This window comes from Varroa destructor, unplaced genomic scaffold, assembly GCF_002443255.2.
Source record: "Varroa destructor unplaced genomic scaffold, Vdes_3.0 BEIS01000002.1, whole genome shotgun sequence".
NCBI classification, from domain to species: Eukaryota; Metazoa; Arthropoda; class Arachnida; order Mesostigmata; family Varroidae; genus Varroa; species Varroa destructor.
This window is the reverse complement of record NW_019211455.1, coordinates 29345719-29367943: the sequence shown is the minus strand read 5'-3', so window position 1 is coordinate 29367943 and position 22225 is coordinate 29345719. Positions and strand designations below refer to the sequence as shown.

Below are 22225 nucleotides of genomic sequence, written 5' to 3'. Positions count from 1 at the left end.
CTTGCCAATTTAAACCTGCGGGCTTTCGCAGTCCTTCCGACCTAGATAAGTCTGAAACTTATCTAATGGTAGTTGTTATGTTTCTTTTCGTTCTAACCGCGATTGGTCTGGCTGAAATTGTTACAGCTGCCGAGGCCTCTGTCGTCGACCGCCAGACAGATCAAACAGCAGACAGTCGGATAGCACACGCCCCCGCCGCCGGCCTTTACCCGCTAACCCAACCCAACACCCCCCTGAAACTGGTTAAGAAAGTAAAAAGGATAGATAGAACAATTTTCTCCTTACGTTTTGGCTTGTTGTTCCAAATGATTGCATTTTACCGGCGGCGGGTACATATAGCTGGCAGCGCGCGGCCCTACAACGGTCACACTTTGTACCTGGCGACGCGATACATTACCCATTACGTCTATCAAAATAGCTGAGTATCTATCATAAGCGGAGCAGCAAATATAAGGCAAGGAGACGTATCTAAAATGAAGTGGTTTGTGTTTCTGATCGTTCTCTTGACTTTCACAAGGGATGTTCGCGCTCAGGATGACGACGACATGGGTAAGAGACACGAACAAGAAGGGAGATGATGATGATGATAATAATAAGGGCACTAATGAAAATGCCAATATAGAAAAGTAATGTCATTATACATTGGCATCAGATAGCAGCAAAACGAAGAATGTGCGCTCTTGTCAGGTGAGCGGATAAGTTGTGCCTGATACCTACAATGGTGATCCTTGATGCTCAACAGGACAAAGAAAAAACAAAAATTCGAACATAGGTTAAGCGTAAATTTCAAGTAATAAGTCTTTCGTCTTTTGAACAGAGATACATATTCTGTATGAATTCATTTTTCTCTCCAGAATTACGTCCAGCTTAAGGGCTGCCGAACTTTTGTAGTCGGTCTAGGAATTTAACCCAATTAAGGTATCAAACCAGTCTCATTTCGTTATTGAGTGATGCAGTCTATTAGTCCACTAAGTCATGGACGGCTTCATCCTACTGTTATAAGATGATTCACATAAGGATGGATGTGTTTTTGGTTGTGTGTTCCAACCGTACTACTACTCACGGTTAAATCCCTCTTTTCAATACTGCTCTATTACAAAGTAGGGTCGTCGGTGAGGAGACTTTCTACTTCGAACAAACTTAACAATTATATCGTATATGTAATCTCTAATTCTCCTCGATTGGTTGTATCACAATATTTCGTGTATGCATAGCCTCAACGAGTTGTGAGAACTCGGCAAATTTCTAGGACGCAACTTCATAACACATGCTAATGAGCGTTCGGCACCCCGTAGCGATGCGGCAATATATCACAATTTAGGTCTGATGAAAGCTTTCAGCGGCACTGGCGCAAACGTCGTATTAAAGTGTACACAAAGCATATACACACGTATATAGTATATAGTTTTTGTGTCAGGCCCCCCACAGGCTGGCTTGGCTAACGTCTATCCCCATCATCGTAAAAGTTTCTACCGTTGATTAATCGTTGGTTGTCGTCGATATACTATAGCCGAGAGGTATTCATCGACAGGGAACGCCACCACGACGACGACAGTAACAACAACGTTTCGAAACACGCAGGAAAAAAGCACGGAATTTCTATTTAGGGCCGTCTTTCACAGTGCGTCAAAAGTAAGACAGTGTGCTGCAATTAACCGTACATCACTTGCGAGTCATCTACGAGAATATATAACTATTTTATAGTTCTATAATCAGTACAAATTCAAAGTCGTGTTCCTTTGCCCTTTACTGGGTACATCCATTATATTTCGTGTATGCATAGCGTCAACGAGCTGTGAGGACGTAGTTATCCCAGCCTCTGTGAGCCTTTAAGATGTTCTGAAGGGAACGTGAGCGTGTTTCATTGGCGAAAAAACCTGTTGTTTTTCTCGTTTCTGCAATGAATAGTTACTTAAACTAAACGTCATTAGTATTCAGCGTGCATGTACGTAGGACGCATTTCTACGACGGTATATGTAGAAGGTATTGAGGGTTGTAGTTGTTGAGCAGCGAGACTTACCTCAAGTTGGATAAATGCTAAGTGATAACCGTTCTTGATTGATCATGAGTGGATTCCATGTAATAGGTGACGGTGCTTATGGGGCTGATGACGGAGGAGATGATGAAGGCTATGATGCACCCGCGGACGGCGACGATGACGGCGGCTATGATTCACCTACTGATGGAGACGATGATATGGGAGGTGATGAAAGTAGAGCGCGGCCGGAATATGTTTCCACAATAGAACGCGACGAGGGTATATGCTCCATCTGTATTGTATCATCTCGAACGGGTGTATACTAACACTGAGACAGCCCTATAATGCGAGGTTCCTTATGCTGATTTTTCGAAAAATTAGGATACACAATACGTCAGATTAATCTGTCATCGGTCAAAAAACAATGCTCTTTTCACGTGAACTAAATGTATTATTAGTAACCATGAATGAATCTATAATATGCAACGAGATTCCTGCTTGCAAAGCCTAAGTTTTCTACGATAGAAATTTATAGCCAACCTACACTAGAGGAATTAAGTCCTTAGAGGTACTGTATCAGCCAGACAGAAATCTTCATTTACGTTAGTTTGACTGGCGCCGTACCAATATACTGCTGAAATTTGTCTTACTATTGTTTATGGCGTATTCCAGAACCGAACAACAGCGCTGGTGACGATAACGCTGAACGGGTCGACAGCAGCCAGCGGGTGGCGCTTGCTGTCCTTCCTCAGCCCGCACTTGAGCCTACGTCGTTACCCACTCCTTTTGGGTCGGTTTCTTTGTTTCGCGCAAGAATGCCTGCGGATCACTCGATGACTTCATCTGATGTCCATCATCGCGCTCGCCGATCAATCGCTTCTGGTATGGCCGGCTCCGTTCTAAGTCGCTCAAAGCGATCTGGTCATCGTGATGGTGGTGGTGGTGGTGGAGTTGTGGGACCCGTGCATACCTACATAAGGACTGATTACGACGGTAACTACCGGTGGGGTGCTCGGCATTACGTTGGCAGCTCGTACGGGCGCGGTCTCTGATAGCCGTCAGCCGATTCGGCGAAGCGCTCAGACAAAAATAAGCTTAAACAGCTGTCGAAGTCGGAGCTTTGTAAAAGGGTTCTCAAAAGAAAATGGGCTAAAAGAAGTAGCCAGTCTGCTCCTCACTCTTGAAATCCATAGTAAAGTGGTTTCCAAAGGCCCAATCGTTTTTTATATGTAGATGTATTGGGGGAGAGTCCCAAAGATAAAGAGAATTTACTCCGAGGAGATGAAATTGTATCTAATCCTTCTTGAATATTTAGTGTTATTTGATGAATGAGAGCAAAGTGATATCGTATGTTTTATTGTATAGACGCTATGATAATTATGTTAGATGGGGCAACAATGTATAGATGGCCATGTTACGATGCTCACTTCACAAGGCAAAGTCCAAATTTTCTACTTTGAAAAATCGCTTGTCTACTTTTGTTTTTTCCGTCTACATCATGCTCTCTTGTGATACATAACGTAACAATCTACGATTAATATATGATGTGCTATACATTATTACATAATGTACACACTTTGCATTAGGGTCGACACATTCGTAATATGTTATAAAAAGCGTCAAGCGCTCTTTACGATAGTATGAAATAAAAAAAAAAAAAAAAAAAAAAAGAACTTAATTTATAATTCTATTTTTTATGCTTCGTATAACGGTTACAATGTCTTGATCAATGTCCGAAGTAGAATTTACCATCCACTTTATATCATTTTCAACTTGGCATAGAGCCACAGTGATCATCATCATCATTTCCACAACTGTGTATTTGTATTTGAGTATGTACATGCGTGTGTGTATGTACGTGACAAACACGCAGATATAGATCTTGGTATTACTTTTCGGCCAACAATGAAATTAATTTCTGTGTCCGGTGTGACCGTATGCACGTGCCGTGAAGATCATAACAAAGGCAGCCACGCTTTGCGTGTAAGCGTGTGGTTCTGTTGCTGTTGGCCCTGTCGATCACGTTTCTTTTTTTAGAACTATAACAAGGATTACTTCATTTTTGGCAAGTAAAAGCCACAATGCTCTACTTCCGTGCAACCGCTCCTTGTTTTATTGACTCATCATATTAAAATAAAACTTACCCAACGTATATCACTGCAAATATTATTCTAACTAATTTGATTACCGCACATGGTAATTTCTAAGAACTTCGTAATAATTCTGTTTCATTGTAGACAGGCGCATTTACTTATAGCTATGAACTTATCAAATTATCATAACGGAATATGTGGGTTTTCAACATTTTTTTGAACTTGACCGGATATAGAACCCTCGGCATTGGGGCAAACCAGAATAAGATAAGCACTGACTGATGCGTGATTCGATATATGGTATGTTCAGAGTGCGGCTTCATTCAAAGAATAGTTGAAACAATAATAAGAACAATTACATATTTATATCCAAAGGGTAAGATTACTTACCACATAAATTTAATAAACATAATAAAACAATAAATAGCACCGGCCGCATGGGTGAATTTAAATTGCCTTATATCTGACGAAGGAAATAGCTGCGCGATCTTATTTGGGCCCTTCATGACCTTTCCATGGCCCAAAATTATACGAGTAATACTCGAAGGGTCATCCTCGAGCTAATATAATGCATTCAGGGATGAGGATTACACGTTCCATGGGTTCCAGTATTTTTGATGAATCGATAGGTTGGCGTTATAATTATTCATGGTCACAAAAGAAACGCGCCATTTTCTCAAAGGCCTGCAGGCGCTTTTGTCTCCGTGTTATGACGAGGGTGCAAGCGCTTGCCTTTCCCTGATGATCACACTTATGCCATGACACGTATACATCAAATCCCAACCGCTACTTCCTGAATAAAAACTGAATGAATAGGCTGGCTGCAGAGAAAAACTGCGAATCTAAACTGCGAAAAGATGGTACTACACTGCTACAGTACAGCAAAGTATACAAACAACTTACAGGATATATATATATATATACTGAATTTACTTCGGAAAGACTAATCATCTCATCGTCCTTCGTGAGGGTCGATTACGTATATCACCTCGGACCCATGATCTTAAAAATTCAGAAATGATACAGGCGAAAGCTGACAATGTCCCTATTGATAGACTTGATTAATCCTCTAAAACGACGGATTAGATATTCTCTCTAATAAGCATCTAGGAGCCTTGCATCCATTGAACAGCACTAATTTTTTTTGTTCATCTCTGCCCATTGATCTCACCAACAATCAGCAAATTAGTGTTTATAACAGAAGTAAACAAGGGCTTTTTCGTTTCTATAAGATCTGCGTTAGCATGTGAGCGGAATTACGAATTGTCCATTCGACTTTGGACTTCAGGTTCCTTCTGTTTACGTGAAAAGGCTGGAAGTGTCCATCGACTAGCAAGTTTTGGGTGTGAGCTGACACCGACTATATTTACTACGGCCGTACTGTCTTCCTCGGCAGCTTCGCGTCGATATCTATTGGTGAGGGTTCTTTTAACAACAATGCTTTCATTCGTTCAGCCTTCATTGTTGATTCCATTGCCACATTCGTCCACTTCGGGAGCTCAACCAAATGCCTCTACACAAATAGTTCGACGTCCCTCCACCTCCTGTTTCAATACTTACGTTTAAGGCCACTTTGTCTCCCTGGTCCAGCGATCGTGCGACTCCCAAAGCGTCATCGGCGGTCATAGCATGCACAGTCACTACTACCCTCAACGATGTTCTGTCGTGTATTATTAATCCGTCCCCCAGATCATTCGTTCATTAATAAATCCTGCTGCTACTGCCACTGTTGCCTAACAGCTGTTCCGTTTGTGTATTGTCATCCTGTCCACCGCCCGTCTCATCCATGGAGTCAGTAAGAGAGAGAACGAATGCAGACGACAACAACAAGGACACTGAGAAAGGAGTATAATACGAAAATAAGAAGGGGATATTGGAGAAAACGGATAGCCATGTCTAGGGTAAGCGCTATAGATGGAATTAGGGTTTAGTCATCTGTGGAGAGGTAGTCGGTGAATTTATAATATATAGCGGGCTGGCCAGAGACGCAGCAGTTCAGGCACATGCAGTACTCGGCATAGGTAAACATTATTGTCACAGACCGAGAGCAGAGACGGGCTCAAGTTTCCCTGACGCTGAATTCGATCGGTGCCTGTGCAACGTATCGTGGGGGTTAAAGGGGAAGATTGGGAAAGCCCTTATACCTTCAGGGAACTATTTAAGATTTTCAAAACCGCTTCAGGAACTAGCATTTCAAATTAGAATTGATAATTATTGTTATGATGATTCTACCATGCCACGGGCAGGTATATGTATATCGTTTACTTCGCCGTCTGTCTGCCCGTTAGTCGTCTTTCGTGCGTATTGAAATAACTGAGGCAGCTATAGTAGATAATCTGGCAACATTGACGTAGAGTTAAAGTTAACAGTTGTATGCCAGGAAGAGTTAACTAGGCAAGCCGACAGCAACTTCTGACGTGGTCTTGCGGTGCCATTGTTACGCTTCGATTGACTAAGAAAAGTCTGTTTGATGGCAAAAAGATACAGAGAAGACGCAATAAGGTAGCTTAGGCAAAATGACAGGGGCTAAAAGCGGGTCATTTTACAGGCGCTTAAAGGGGATTGGAAGGGGCAAAGGTTAGGCAGAAGTGAAATATGAAGAGGCTACCGGCACCCAGTTGCCCTCCGTTGCAGTTTTTGTGATGGTTTGGCATGGTCGTGGTGGAGGGGACGACCGCCACGCTAGCAACAGTACACAGAAAAAGAGCACTCTTCTTCGTATTTTTGCGTCTGTCTGTGAGGACCCTCTCTTCGGGCGCCTCTCAACTATTTCAACCTTCGCTGCCGCCGTCTTCAAAAATAAAGGCGCTCAAAGCATCTGACGCGGTCGGCGCGGCGATGGCTCGGCTTTGCCTGCTTTAAGGGCCCTGCCCAGATCGGTCTGACGGTGGATGAAGCAACTATAACACTCTTTTTCTCGCTCTCTTCCGCAATGCATCGTGCGAACCGTGGGTCTCGACCAGTCAGTTTGAGCGTGGCTAAGTGGAGAATGCTGCTGCTCGTACTGCCATTGCCCTGGCATACACTTTTGCCTTCGCTGTCAGGAATAATGGCAGTGTGCTGCAACCACTACCGCCAGGGCTCGCCCCGTACGTAAGGAATGATTGAAAGGTTTCTTCATCTCAATGCGCGCAGTAGGGACGAACGAGCTGACTTCGGGTGGCGTCAACGTCAAGCAAAAAGCAGAAAAAGGGACCGCGAGGACCAAATGTTCTTCTCCATTGCAGCTACTGCCGAAGTAATAGCGGTCGTCGTTGCTCGCCTCCTCGTTGATGGCTGTTAGTGCGGCTGGTTAGGTCCCTTGCATCCTCACGGTTACTAGCTTCAACCTGTTTTACTAGTTCCCGGCTTGAAAGGGCTGTTTCGAGTCTCCCGTTCGTTTCCCTCCTAACATCCATTCGTCTGCTGCAGCACCAAGCTCACTTCACCAGCTTCGGTATAGTTACGGACCCTTTCAGACCACTACTGCACCGCACATGACAACTATTACTTGGCTAGCAGTGGATTTCGAATTTGCCCGCCTAAACCATAATGAAATCAAGGAGCATATTTATATGGGCCTTTGCTATTAAAATTCGACAACGTCTCGAATTTGGTGAAACGGACCTATTCCAGAACTTCAACAATGCTAAGGAAGTGAGAAACAGTAATCGAGGGCACAGTTTCTAGATAATGGACAATAATACATACATGAGAATAATTATATACAATAATCTCAGAGGAGAACACGCAATTATATTTACGACGCCTTATAAGAAGTTTGGTGCATCACTTAATAATTCAAGCTGTATTCACCCAAGAAGTGCGTTTAAAAAAGCAACGATTACTATAAATCAATAGGACTTCCATCATTGTCATAAATATCTACTATTCTGCACCGGTATTTTTCTAGCGATGCAGGTATTGCCATGCTATACTGCTGTAGCTGCGCAAACGTGTACAGCCATATTTTTCAGGCAGAGCATTGTAACTACCCTTTTTCGTCACTGAATTATGTTGTCGCGTCATCGTAACAAACAACGGGAGGCCAGCAGCCAACATTGACCGAACGCATAAAGTACAGTGGAATGAATGTCCTAATTGTTAATTATGTATGCAAAGCTGGTAGGCCAGCTTGTCATCTTCACAAGAAAATTTATCGAGATTTTAAAGTACGCTATGTTAATTCGATGTCCTTAAACCTGAATTGTAAATGGAACAATAATATTTAACTACGTTTTATCTAATCTACCTGTGAAAATTAAGCGAACTCTATGTGAAGCAGTGTTCGTTGTTTCGCAGCTTCTACAGTTTTGTTGGCTATTTTTCTTTTCACGCTTGCGTCGTATATTGTTTCTCATGTACATGTTTTAGAAACGTTCACGGTCGTCCGAATGTCGGCCACAATACATGGCTTTTGAGGTTCTTGTTAGGTCTCTGTTTTTACGTCGGACCGGTTAAGCCCGCATCGACGCCTACTAGATAGTACGCTAGAGACCGCAACTGCCTACATATTGTTTCTAGTTTCCACCCTTCGAAGAATTGGATATGAAAAGTTCAAATCGCGTGCGATTGGTAGATGGATTCGTATAAGTTGGTCTTCACGCGCAAGAAGTTCTCTACGCCTGGGTCAAAATGACCGCCATCCTTTTGGTCTGGTCACGGTTCACGTTGGAAAAGTAAACCCGCAGTTGTGTCTTGTGTCCATTTCGCCTGGTGGCGAAACTCTACAAACCGCTGCTTTGTTAGTTTTTGTTGAATTTGGAAAACTAATGAGTTGAGAAGGATTCGTTGTAGCCTTTGTTGAGGGTTTTTGGCACATCATTTATATACAGCCTTAAAATTGAATCTGCGTATTCATACGAATTATTGTCCCCATCAGAATCTTACGCGTCTACTTTTCCATCGTTGTAATAGCTGTCGACTTCGTCTTTAAGAAGTTCTGCCTGTGTCGGGCACGGAGTATTTGTTCACAGCGTGAACCATGCTTCCGTCTTCTGGCTACTTTCGGTATAGGCCGTTCATTACAGATGCTCCATCAATGGTAATAGCGAAAAAGTCCTCTAGAATCGATTCAAGATTTAACAAAAATGTGGTTTCCGCCGCCATGCGGTTCTCGATCGTCCTTTTTATGGATTCGCATTGGGCCTAAATGGGTCGTCTTACAACCAAAAATTGAAATCTCAGACGCTGAGCGCAAGCAAAGTCGGGTCCAATGAGCGCAAGCTCTAAGAAGTGTATTCTTACTTCGGACGTAGAACAGAAGAAAGTGTTTTCGTTCTTTAAAAAAGTACAGTTCTGAGGCCAGCCTATTCATGCTGTATTATATTCGCGTCCTATTCATTGCTTTACTCGTTACAGAGGGGACCTCCATATTTGTTTTTGCTTAGGTCGAATCGACAAAGGAATGAAAAGCCTTCTAATAGCTTTGGCCAAAAAAGGCTACAAATTTTGTGACAACCTTATCGGATCTTGAAGGCTTTGACTCAAGTGACAACTTTTTCATCTGGCGTCTCTTATAATGGCGCAGCCCCTCGCGACCGCGGTGCTTCGTCTTGATCAAGTCTTTGCTCGGTAAGTTATAAGAAACCTAAATGTATTTTGCATACTACACACGCTTGGTGCAGCGACCGTGTTTGAAACTTCCGAACGCTGAATTTATATAATTCTATAATATATATTCACATAATAGTTATGGTGGAAATTAAATCTTTTCACTAATAACATATACTCCTGTCTTATTGAACGAATGAATAAAGTCGGTTATTGCTGATATTTTTCTTACCAACTGAAGCGATAACGCGGCTTACCTCGTTAACAAAGCGTTGAGTTGAGGCATCACTGGCATGAGGGTCAATATACCAAACTTCCACGCGTGTTGCCTTCTAATCTGTTCTAGCTTCACCGTTGAAGTATAAATGTTTTTCCTTTGATGCCTTAACGCACCGTCAAACTATCAGTAAGCTGTTATAGTTGTTTAATTGCCGTGACAGCAGCCGCAAGTAAGCGCTGTGAAGGAAAGAACTTATACAAAAGCGTTCTCAGTCATTTCATAATATATTCTATGTATACAATGGAGACCAGTATGATTTGGGCACGCAAACTTGAAGCCCATTTATAGTAGTTAGATAACGTCCTAAAAAGGTTCAGCACAAGCCCGACTGTTCGGCGCTGGTTATTTTCAGGCATCTTTTATACGTGTCTATTAAGTACGATTCATAGTTAGGCAAGTGGGTCCTCGTATCGTAATATTGATGCAACTACGAGTATTTTAGCATTACATTTGATTTGATCATTTCTACCGAAAGACACTTTGGTTGCTAATTAGAACGGTGGTAAAAATAATCGAACAGAGAGAGAGCCGTATTCAACCCGGTGGTCGGTTGGGCAAAGCCGTACGTTCTGAAGGATACTAGATCGGGTTTTCGTCATAACGTAACATATACATACGTTACTTCTTTTCACTGTTCATGTCATTTAAATAACCAGAGTTCTAGTACACTTGAGCCTGTTTTCAACAACGCTCTACTTTTCTCCTTCCTGAAATTGATTTTGCTAATATGCTTGACAGAAAGATTAGATGTATTACAATTTTAGTTGGGTGAATGTCGGTAATAATAAAATGTATGCACTTGCTAACCATATCTCGAACTATAGCACGCAACTTCGTAGGATTGTTAAGTGATAAAGTTACCCTATGAAAATATTATGTCTCACTGGGACGTTGCTTTGTTACGCTAACATTTTTACCTTGTTTACTATACCTAGATACACAAAACTCACTTATTTCATGCCTGCATTTTAATTGTTGGAAGTGGAAGATGAGTTATTATTTAAAGATCGTCTTTAATAGAACTGTGTCTCCCTTCTAAAAAGTTCAACGCAACAAAGGAAAGCGAGCTCATCTTAACGGCATTTGGATTACGAGACAGGCGTCCAAACAGTCCCACCAGGCACTCATTGGCTAACGCTAGATCGGCATTACTATGCTGAATCGAACGGCGAAAAAATACGATCACTCAAGTCTTCTTCAAAAAAAAAAAAAAAAAAAAACTCGTCAGCTCTGAGAGAACAGCAACGACGGCACGACTCGCACGTGTTTTGTTAAATTATTGAAGCTGTATGTGTGTGTTTATATGAGATCGTGCTGATCTTGTCTAGGCAGTTCATAATGTCGTTTGGATACATATTAATTGGCTCGATCTTCAGTATCAATTATTCCTGCTACCGCCTTCTCGTGGCCTGTTCATCACCGAGAGGATTCGAATTTATTTTTCCATTGCTATCCACATATTGCCCATCAATGAAGAAGTGCTTGTGAAAGGAGTTGAAGCAGATTTTGTAAACAATATACTGTTAAAATAACTGAAGAAGCAATAAAAACCAATTTCAATCACAGGAAAAAAACAAAGGAAAAGAAAGCTCGCACATATCCACTGGATAGATTGAGTTCTTTATTAATAACTTGTTATAAAGTACTATTCTATTGAGAAACTTTTACATTCGCCGGCCCCGAATGCATTTTGACGAGGGAAAAACAGCCCGAATTTCTATGTAAAGAGCAGTTAGGTTGGCCGTCCCCCCTTTCCGGAGGAGTGTGAGTTAGTCAGCTTGATTTGTCAATCCTGTCAATTGCGGCTGTAGGCAGAATTCTCATGTAAGCTATGATTAATCTATATAGAAAATGTTGTCCTTTAAATTTTTGTACGAAGAAATTTCCTGCAGGTTTACGGGTCACTTGATTATATTTATTTGCTCTATTACAAGTCTGTTGTTTCGAATTAAATTGACTTTTTAATTGATTAGTATATACAAAACATCGGATAAGGCAAATTTTGCTGGCCACATTCAGTTGCGGTATCCGAGAAAGTGCGCACACGAGACGAACAGGCTTTACGGTAAGCTCCGGTAATACCGGGGAATACATAGACCTTTTCGTTCTAGACCCTTTTTCCAAAATGATTCTTTTTGGACTCTACGACATTTTTCCACTGCGGCCACGCGCAAAATTGCAACTACGGACAACAAAAACTAAAAATTCATTCGTCAACGTTGTCAAAGTTGCTGTCATTTTTCCGTGACTGTATCCTTTTCTGTGACGAAAATCATCATATATATATATATATATAGCGATAATATTACGTCACTCATAAATATCCACTAAAGTCATTAAGTGAACACCAACTTGCTTATAGATATGAAACGTTCATTCGCTAGCAGAAGCATTTAGGCCATCTGATTTTTCAGGCCTAAGCTGCACTTACGACGTGCGTAATGTAGCGTGTCAAGGCTGTTGTCCATTACTGCCATTGTCATACGGGTATTGCGTGTTTGTTCCGTGGACAACTCACTAAGCTCTTTGCCTAAGACCTAGAAGCTCCGAAGGGGGAGTCCGTCCGGGATGGCCATGGAGTTCGGTCGAGCAGGATTTAAGTGTATATCTCTGCGTGCCTATTAATGTGATCGTTTAATCAGGCCAAACAGATAAAGCCGTCTGTGCTGCCCAGCCCTCTAGGCGTTCCTCTCCAATTCGTCGCCTGCAAAGCCTGTATTGTAGGGATTGCTCGAATTGCAGTCAACCTTGTGTGTCAGGACGGGAAGTATATGCAATGTCGTGCGATTAAGGCAGAACATACAGGGTATACATACGAACAAATGTATTACGAGACGGAACGACTTCAAATATCGACTATGCTCTCTATATACCGTGCAGTGCACGTCCTGCTCAACAAACGTACTGCCGAATTGGATAAAATCACCATGCTAAATGGCAAACTTCACGAAACTGTCCAGGGCCTAGAACTGTAAATAGGTCTGAAGAAGGGATTTTTGAAGCAATTACAACGGGCCTATATATTTCAAGTTTCACAACACTATCGTCAATAACAGCGGAGACATCTTGGGCTTTCGTCACCTCCTGGAATCCTAATAACAAATTGAAGCAGAACGAATTGTCTGAGTAACACAGTCAGATCATTTCTCTTCTCGATCAAAGTTATAGTGATAAGGATCGTGGCGGTTAAACAAGTGAGCCCTACTCAAAGCGTGCAAGGCATTCGTCGCAACGTCTCTGAAAGAATCCTGAAGAGATAGTGAATCGCCGGACGATAGCGGGTTCCAATAGAATCTGCTGTGAACGACGCGACCGGGTCTTTGCGCAGATGTAGCGCAAATTGATTTAAAAGCATTTCGTGTACCGACTTCAGCTGAGTACGGCCGGTTCAGTTCTGCATGCTCTTTCGTCTGATCCTATCCTTCGCGCACACATCTTGATCCCTCTCGTGTCGTATGTGCCTCTAAGTGTGTACGAGACTCGTCAATGATTAACCCGATGCTATAATCGCGTTACATCGTTGAAGCTACGAGAGCAGCAGAAGCAATGAGAAAACTGGAGAAGATCGGAGCAGGAGTTCTCAGTAGGGTGGTTCGTACGTTGACAGTGAAGAACACTTCATGGAACGCGTGGCTCACCAGTATTAGGTCGAGATGCGCAGGGCGTGTCAGGATATTAGTATCCCCTTGCTCCGTATAAAGCGTGGTCTCTCCGAAGAGTCCATCGACCTCCCACAGCTGTTAACCGTGTTGCCTTTTGGATTGATTGGTGAGAATTGCAGTTGCGTGTGTCAGTGTTGTTGCTTCTATTGCTGTTTCTATATTACAACGGCAAAGAGCAAGCAGCCGACTGGGTAAACGGGTGCACGAAACACAACATGACAGCAGTTCAAAAGCGATATACGGCTCAGGACGCGCTCCATCAGCGTTGCGTGTTCTTTGTATGATGAGCTGACTGGCAGAAGGTCGGTGGAGATATGGCGAGTGATCTGAGCTGTATTGGGCTGAGTTGTATCTGGGCTGGTAGCAGGGAACATATAGTTAAGGCTAACCATAACACGAGCGGCAAAGGTCTGGGATAGGCGCCACCGAGCCGCCGTCGAAGAGATTTTCAGCCAATAGACCTTTAAGTAGGCACGGCGCAGAGCTTTAGCCAGCGACAATGGCCGCTAGTCGCCAGTCGTCGCTTTCTCGTCGCCTTCATCGGCGCTGCTACCACCAGCAGCATCTCCATCGCTACCATTTTCCCATTCGTCTAGGCCTATGTTCCTGTCCCACTTTGCCGTGACGCCTTCATAGAGAGCTCAACGAGCACAACGGCGGCAACCAGTGTTCTAGGTGAGGAGCAGCTCTAGGTACCTTATCCTGACGCAACGACAGCAACTGCGAACGGTGAGATGATAACATCTTTCATTCAGATGCTCGCTGTGTGGATTCAGTCCTTGAGTGGAACGGAGAAAAGGGTTGTAGGCATCAGCAGAGATGCGTGGTGTCCGACGCTACTTGCCTGCCTGTTTTTCTCGTTATTGCTACTACTATCTGAATAGTTGCAGCCATTCCTGCTATGCCCCACTGGCGGCGGTAGAGACCAGATGACTTGTGCTTTTTCTCTGTCCTTCACGTTCTTTTTTCTCTGCTGCTGTAACATGGAGCACAAGAAGGGACCATTTCGCCTGGGAGTAGCTGTGCGTTAGGCGTGAGGCGGATAGGGTAAAACATGAAGGGTCGTCCAACCAGTCAGATGGCCAGATCGAAATGATAGGAAAGCGCCAAACGCTTAAAAATCCGCATACCTTTCCTCGGTTCGGCTCCATGCCATCACTACCTGTTCGTAAAAAAGCTAAGCACGAGAAAGAAGAAAGAGGTGGTTGTAGGGCAACCAGGGACGAGTCGAGGGGAAGCTTTCGGTGCAGCAGTGGTTTGGAAAGAAGCATTTTTTTTTCGCACAGAGCGTTCCTACTAAGAGTGAAACGATGGCTAGCGGCATCGGTGGCGGCAGAATCCGCAACAACAAAGTAAATCCGAAAGGACGTTGCAAAGTGGAAAACGGATGCGAGGATCAATACAACGGTGATGAGACGTTAGGTGATGCCGGGGATTTCTTTGACGCCGGTCTGGCGCTATTCGCTGCTCGATCCCCCGCCGCTGCCACCGTTGCAGTAAGTTGCGTATATAGGGACCTGTGTCTGTGTGTGTGTGTGTGTGTGTGTGTGACATATGTGTCAGATGTTCGTAGATGATGAAGCTAATCTCCGCTTATCCTGGACAGGAAGAAGTGAACTGGACGATAACAGAAAGAGATAGGACCGAAAAAGTAAGGAACGTCATGCAAAATCTTCTAAATCACTGATAAAATGCGCAGTCAGTCCTGATACAGTTCTGCTGCGACCATTAGACCATGGAACACAGTGAAAAATAGCATACACAATGCACGGCGCAGCACCGTGCTTCGCTACTAAGGAGGGGGTAAAGTGGGTGTGCAAATGCCACTTAAACGATTTCGTTATTACAATTGTTGTCGATATTCAAGCGATATTTTCGTTTTCAGCAATATCTGTTTCAGAATGGATGATTTCAACTGGAAATTTACCAGCTCGAACAATCTGGACAATGTTAGCTGAGTATTTGTCCAAATAGCGCCTCTCATTGGCAAGTGCACCGGCAGAAAGGTTCCCTGCCTGGCCTGTATTGACAACACCGTCTACGGACGATACCCACAGGTTTTCACTGAACTCTTTGACCAGCTCTTGGAGTTAGTATATATCGTTTGACGGAAGTAATGCAATCAGGCCGCGCATTCACCGATAGTATGCGAGGTTTAAAATGATAAAAAGTTAGCTGATTGGCTGTGAATTCAGATTCTCTTTCGCTCTGTAATTGCAAGAACCCAGAGTAATATTCGGAACGAACTCTATTTATAGTAAAGCACATCCCCAAGATTATTTCTTCTAGGGCATATAAAAGGCTTTAATAATGCCAGATTGTTGGGTACCAATAGGCGTATCGCTTTAGGCCTAATTGATCAAAGTGGAACCATGAGACACGGTAACGTATGTTTAGATGATATAACATTTGCCTTACTTAATAGCAATACAAAATTCCTATATTCTGTTTGCTGCTTACTGCTGTGAAAATGACTCTTCAGTTGAGCCACCTCGTTTTCGAGCTGGCAGATCTTTTAGTTACCGATTGTTCATTAGTGAAATGAACCCCGCCAAGCCAACGCACTGCCATGGCACGTTATAAATATAGTCAGTTCTCGATGACCTCCAGCCACAGAGCTGGAATAGAATAGCCTGGATATCGTCCTGCGCACAGAAGTGATACGCTTGCTTTATTGATACAGATAGAATTTGCAGTCTAGCCAAAATCCTTTTGAATAGGACATAGTGGAGGGCCTAAGCCGTACCGAAAGTACAATTCATTAAATGGGAACAGAATCATATGTATATATATTACTACTCTGGTCTATTAGATTTCGCTATTTTCATTTTATTGTAATTTAGACAGTCGTCAGAGAACAGAAAATGTCAGCTATTCGTTATAGATGTCTAGCTTTGCCCTAATCTTGCGAACAGATCCGTCTGATGTTAGTATCCCAGTGCAGTTAATCTAGGCTATTTTGGCGGATAATATTTCGTAGGGCAGTGCATGTTTTTCTTTCCGCTAAGAGGATGGTACTAGTACGTCCTGAAGGTCGTCTCAGACTTATATTCAGTGGGTATTTAACAGTACAGCATTTATTCTAGTTCCGATAAATGCCCCGTTTGAACAACCAATTACTAAAGCATCCCTGTCGATAAGTGCCACGAATGTAAATGGAAGCAAAAAGCCACGAGTGCGAATGCGTTTGATGAGGCTCTACCGCCGCCAGTGCTGGACCCTAACGAACCTTTAGTTTCCGATTCTCCTTGATCTTCGTCGCGTTAAGTATCCCCACTTACGTTAATTTAATTTACGACGAATTATTGGATTGCTCCTTCTAAGTCAGCAGCTCCTTCTGATTCTATTTTTATTTTCACCTGAGGTTCATGGTTAAGATCATTCACCTTGAAGTCTAGCTTTTGCAGCGATCGCATGCCATTTTTAGGTCACTCAAAGGAACCACCATACTCTGAAACGCTTCTTTCACGTCGTCCTTCTCACATACGTGTTAGGGCCTGCGCACGCAGCAGTTTGTAACTCTTTCTCCCCAGCTGCCCATTTCAAGCCGCCCTTCGACATAATACGAATAGCTGAGCGCTCGTCGAAGAACGCGTTCCCAGAGGAAACCTTCATGGCGCACTTAGTATTGTTCCGTTTAGCGCACATACTGGAACGAAGCAGGCTGGATATATTCATGTTATTTCCCGGCCGTCGGTGGTATGAAAGTAGTATGATATTGGCGCCGCACAGCGATGCCTTCTACAGTTCCATGTAAGGAAACTAACGCCTGTGGGGTGCGTGTCAATAGGACCATATTATGAGGTTAGACTATTTCTCTAACGAGTGCTAGGCCTTGGCTATTGTATTTAGCTCACATATACTTCATAACGATTCAGTAAATACTAGGCTTTCTGAAATTTCCTATTGATTTAAACATCAATAGCAAAATAATCAGCATCATTGTTACACATGTGGTCTAACTCAACTCCATACATTATAATCGGTCTCTCTATTTTCGCTAGCTGTTTGCTGGCTACCAGAATTTTATAGATGTTCATACAGCCGTTGGTTTCAGAAACGAGATACGTATGCACGCATTACAGGCATACCCACTCATGCTTTATAATGGGTAGGATCGGATACAATATCACAAGACTCGAGAGGTTAAAGATGAAAGGCAAACTTCGTAGGCGCACGACAATACGAGCTCCTGCGGAAACAAACGAAGTCCCTGATGAAGTAGAGCAGCTGTTTAGAACAGCTGAGCTATACGGCCGTAACCAAAGTCGGGTGGTTGAACTGTACAGCCGTACAGATGGTGGCAGTCATCATTTGAAGGCCCCGCAGCAGCACGCGCCTAAGCTAGCCCGGGCCAGCCTAGTGGAATCGCGGCCAGAAGGCCAACGTTAAGGCCAAAACGGGAAAGTCGCTACCACCTCGTCGGCTAGTTGTTCGTTTCTAACAGCAGGAACGAAATGAAACTCAGCTACACGGCGCGGGGAAGCCTTCATCAGCCAGACAGCGTGTCGGCATCGTCGTAGAGTCATACGACAAGGGCAGTTTCGAGTGCAGCAAGATATTTCGTAACGAGCTAGACTCAAAATTCATAGAGTACATTTCGGCTTGGCAGGCCAGATAGGCTAAAAAAGCGATACAGTTCCTACAACTACAAGTACCAGTACAACGGCACTTCAGCCCTATATCTTCAATGGCAGCTATAAAGCAAAACTGGGAAAGGTAACGTAAGTTTTGTATATTTCGACGATCGAGAAACAGCTTCATCAAATGTACTTTTTAATATAGTCAAATGTGAAAGCACTAATGTCTCTTAAATTTCCACCCTCCGAATCGTCATGCTTGTCCATTTCATAGATTTATAGTAGAATATTTGCATAAAGACGATATTTGCGTTAGGCAAGTGTATAATAATAGTCTTACTACTCATTCAGTGCTTTCATAATTTCGAATTTCACTAGCAGTAGGTTCCATATGAATCGAAGTAAAGTTTCGGTCCAGCTGGTGGGTAAATTGCCACCTTCTCAATGTCTCTCGTCAATGATGATATAGGACTATATTCAGTGCTTTGATATTTATCTGTGCCGAATTCACGTGGCCGTCAGTCAACGCCAATATTATTTAAGGAGTTTTTTATTGCGACACATACATACATATGCATATTTTACTTACTGTAGATAATTAGAAGCCGTATCATTATTGCAATGTTGAGGACCAATAAAAACCTAACAAGAAGGGCTTTTGCTTCTTAATTTGCCTAAGGACACATAGCATATTAGTCTTCCTACTGCTTACTTGAAACACAACATGGTACCTTTCACATAACATTTTAACATAGTGTTACATTATCTTTAACATAGTACTTTTTTTTTTTGATTGTAAGAAATATTCGTCTTCTACTTGTTATAATAACTCTTCGCTTTGATGTTCGGTAATTCGGTTTGTTGGACGCCATTGCTATCAACGATAAACCTGCCTGTAGGCGTGCATTGCACATTTAGAAGAAAATATTGATAAACATTTATAAAAAACGTTAAATGTAGGTGTACCAGTGACTGTTGGCGTTGGCATTCCGGACAATCTTATGGTCTAAATAATACAATATGCCCTCCTTCATAGCTATTTGATATTTGACTTTTTCTCCGAGACAAGAAATTCCAGCATCAACGTGGTATTGATTCAGATTAAGTCGTGTGGTAGAAGAACACCACTTACATTGTTTACTCGTACATTTTACTCTCTAGCACTGCCATCTACATATATTCTAAAACAGGTAATTTTGGTCTAGAGTGTAGTGAGTATATGAATTCTATAGAAAAGCCACTACCTTTACTCACATTATTAACTGTAAGTAGTGCAGCCAGTAGGTCAACAGAGTGTTTCTCTTAAAGACAACTCGAATTGAGGCTACACGCGAAAATATTACACAAAAGCTCATTAGGGTAAAATCCGAAGGAATAGATGAGCAACCCACCCTAGGACTGTTGGGACCACAACTATGAGTTTCCCTACGGACGACTATCTATCTCGGGACTACGTCCTCGCCTAGCTCCATCGCCTCAGTGTATGCTCGATAGTTCCGAGGAAGTGTGTACATCGACTGTGCGGCACATGAGGCAAAACGGCTCTTGGCAAACTAGAAAACCTAAAACATGTTACCCTAAGAGAGTCAGCCAGGTCTCCAAGCGCAAAGTTTTGTGGAAAAGATAGATTCTAAACGGGAAAGGATCTAACGGCTTCCACGAATGATTATGAGCAGAAGGATAACCCGAGAGGTCATGGTTCTCCTCTGCCACTACCAGCGCCCGCAGGCACTTCACCGAACTAAATATCCTCTAGAGGGTTTTCTGCGCTATTTAAGGTTGAATTTAAGCCTCTTCAAATAGACAGGAAGGATCTTTTGTCGATGTTGTGGGCCAGTCAGAACGACAGGCGGAACACTGAAAGGACTTCCGACTCCTATTTTTTCCACAAAATGGCATGACAGCCTTTAACGTGATTGATTACTGTTTCGTCAAAACAAGGATGCTTACCTCCGGCTTGAAAAACATTGAAACATTGAAAAACATTTAGTGTTGGATTGAGGATCTCTGTCAATTGACGTCAGTTATGGACTTATCGATCGTGATTCGATTTGAGGTGAAAAATGGTCGGTATTTCGCAGAATACCGACTCTTAAATAGGTCCCATAGGTTATATGCACTTTAACCTCCTAATGCACCTCATGTTCGATCTCAAGTCAGCGATGAGTTAGTCTACGCAGCGCATGAGGACTTCGTGGAGTTTTTACGTAAGTCAAAATAGAGACAGCTGGAGAAAATTAGCAAGAAGTAAAGCACGTGGTTCTTTGGAAAGTTTTCAATACAGGCAGTATATCTAAGAATCGCTTTCTGTCAATTAGTTAGTCTTATTAAGGGCCGCAGCGACATGCCAGATAAACAACACAACATATTCTATAAATTACGTATATTCTTTACGTTTCTAACAAAAATGAATATAGATTTTCAAGAAGTCCGGTCGTCTTGTTAACCTCTGCAGTAATAATTCTAATAATACAATTTCATGGTATGAAAACGCAACATATATAAGCTTAATGCCGGCAATACAAATGCCGAGATCTAAATCACGCATAGCTATGTATCCCACCCCATCAACCCAATATCCCCAATCAAGAGCTGAAATATTTTTTTTGCTTCTTAGATTGTCCTTTCTGATGCGGGCGCGAAGTTAACACATACAAATAAAAGTAATTCGCGTAACTACGAGTGGTAACTCGGTTACACCATGACGCGAGACACACAACCGACTTCAGTGTCCTCTCAAAAGCGAAATTTCTGATTACAACCTTGTAGCCAATGTCTATCCTGAAAAAAAGAGGAACGCGACTGGAGTCCTTTTTATCTTTAGATTTATTGAAGATTGCGCTCACGGCAATGAGGAGAGTAAGTGTAAATTCGGATTTGGGATCTGCAGATTGAAATACCACTGAAAGCTAGGTGACGATAGGCTCCTTATTTTGCTTGGACATACACAAACTGCAATGTTCTGCAATCCGTTTCCGTTGGCCATAATGATCTTAGTTTCGTCACAGACACGTTAAGACAGCTACATATTTTTGTTTTTAACGGCGATAACCATATGGTTTATAGAGCTTTCACTGACAAATTCACAAATTGCCGACAATCTTTTTACTACATAAGTGGCCTTATAGAATCCCTGTCTAAGGCGGCTTCCATAAGTTAACGGCGGGAATCATGGTAGAAGCGATAGGATATATATGCCGTCCACTTCCATCAATTTGATGATGCATATGTATCTGCTTAATGCTACTGGATAGCATTGAAAATATTCCGGAGTTGGCCAGTGTTACGACCGGTACCATAAAATTTATTCTAGTAGTAATACCTGAAATGCGGAAAACAAAAACCGTGCAACGAATTTCATCCAAATTAAACCTCAATAATCCGTAACTCGGACTTTATATATATATATATATATATATATATATATATATACATATATATATATATATGCAGAAGTGGCAAATGAGTAATTTTTATATCTAGAACGTGCGAAAAAGGGCTGGTCGACAAATAACGATAAAGAAAACCTTTGCGATCAACGACACAAATGATTCATTAGTCGAGCATTCAGAGACGTCAGCGTCCCCGATCTTTTTTGTCAGTTTTTGCATTACTTCGAAGGCCCCCTTGTATCCATTCATGCCGTTTTTGACAAATGAATTGCAAGTACGCGAACGTACTCATATGTAGCCGCCCTGTGGTCTCCAAGTTAGAATTCTCTTTTGTTACGAGTAGTCCATTAAGGGTTAATCTTAGATTTGACACTTGTAGGCGTATTCATCATGGATCAGCATCTTATCTATTTATTATATGCCGATTAAATCGTTTGTTGCCGTCCATATAGTTTAGACTATTATAGATCAAGTAGACTGTCTTGCGCCAAACGATAACAAATGGGAACTTAATAGCTAGTGCGAAGGACCGGCAGAAGAGGACGGGGGCTTAGTAATAGAAGACCTGGCTTCTAAATAATCATAGCAATAAACTAGCTTTTTTACGTATCATGTCGACAAGAGAAATCTGGCGATGATATGCTAAGGTTCTGCTATTTCTAAACTCACCACCTATAATATAAAGAAACATTCTAATAAATGGGATCT

At 42.4% G+C, this 22225-nt stretch overlaps 1 protein-coding gene across 1 annotated transcript; it reads left to right on the top strand.

Moving 5' to 3' along the window:
• The first annotated feature begins 413 nt into the window (after window positions 1-413).
• LOC111244924 (uncharacterized) lies at window positions 414-3627 on the top strand. The gene is made up of 3 exons (XM_022792494.2): window positions 414-549; window positions 2087-2257; window positions 2651-3627. Exons 1-3 carry the CDS (start codon window positions 474-476, stop codon window positions 3028-3030), a joined length of 627 nt encoding a protein of 208 aa, XP_022648229.1. The 5' UTR covers window positions 414-473; the 3' UTR covers window positions 3031-3627.
• The last annotated feature ends 18598 nt before the right edge of the window (window positions 3628-22225 follow it).

Coding starts and splice junctions, on each gene's coding strand:
- LOC111244924 (XM_022792494.2), top strand. CDS start 474: ATGAAGTGGTTTGTGTTTCTGATCGTTCTCTTGACTTTCACAAGGGAT. Junction 550..2,086: donor TCAGGATGACGACGACATGG/GTAAGAGACACG, acceptor TCCATGTAATAG/GTGACGGTGCTTATGGGGCT. Junction 2,258..2,650: donor CACAATAGAACGCGACGAGG/GTATATGCTCCA, acceptor GGCGTATTCCAG/AACCGAACAACAGCGCTGGT.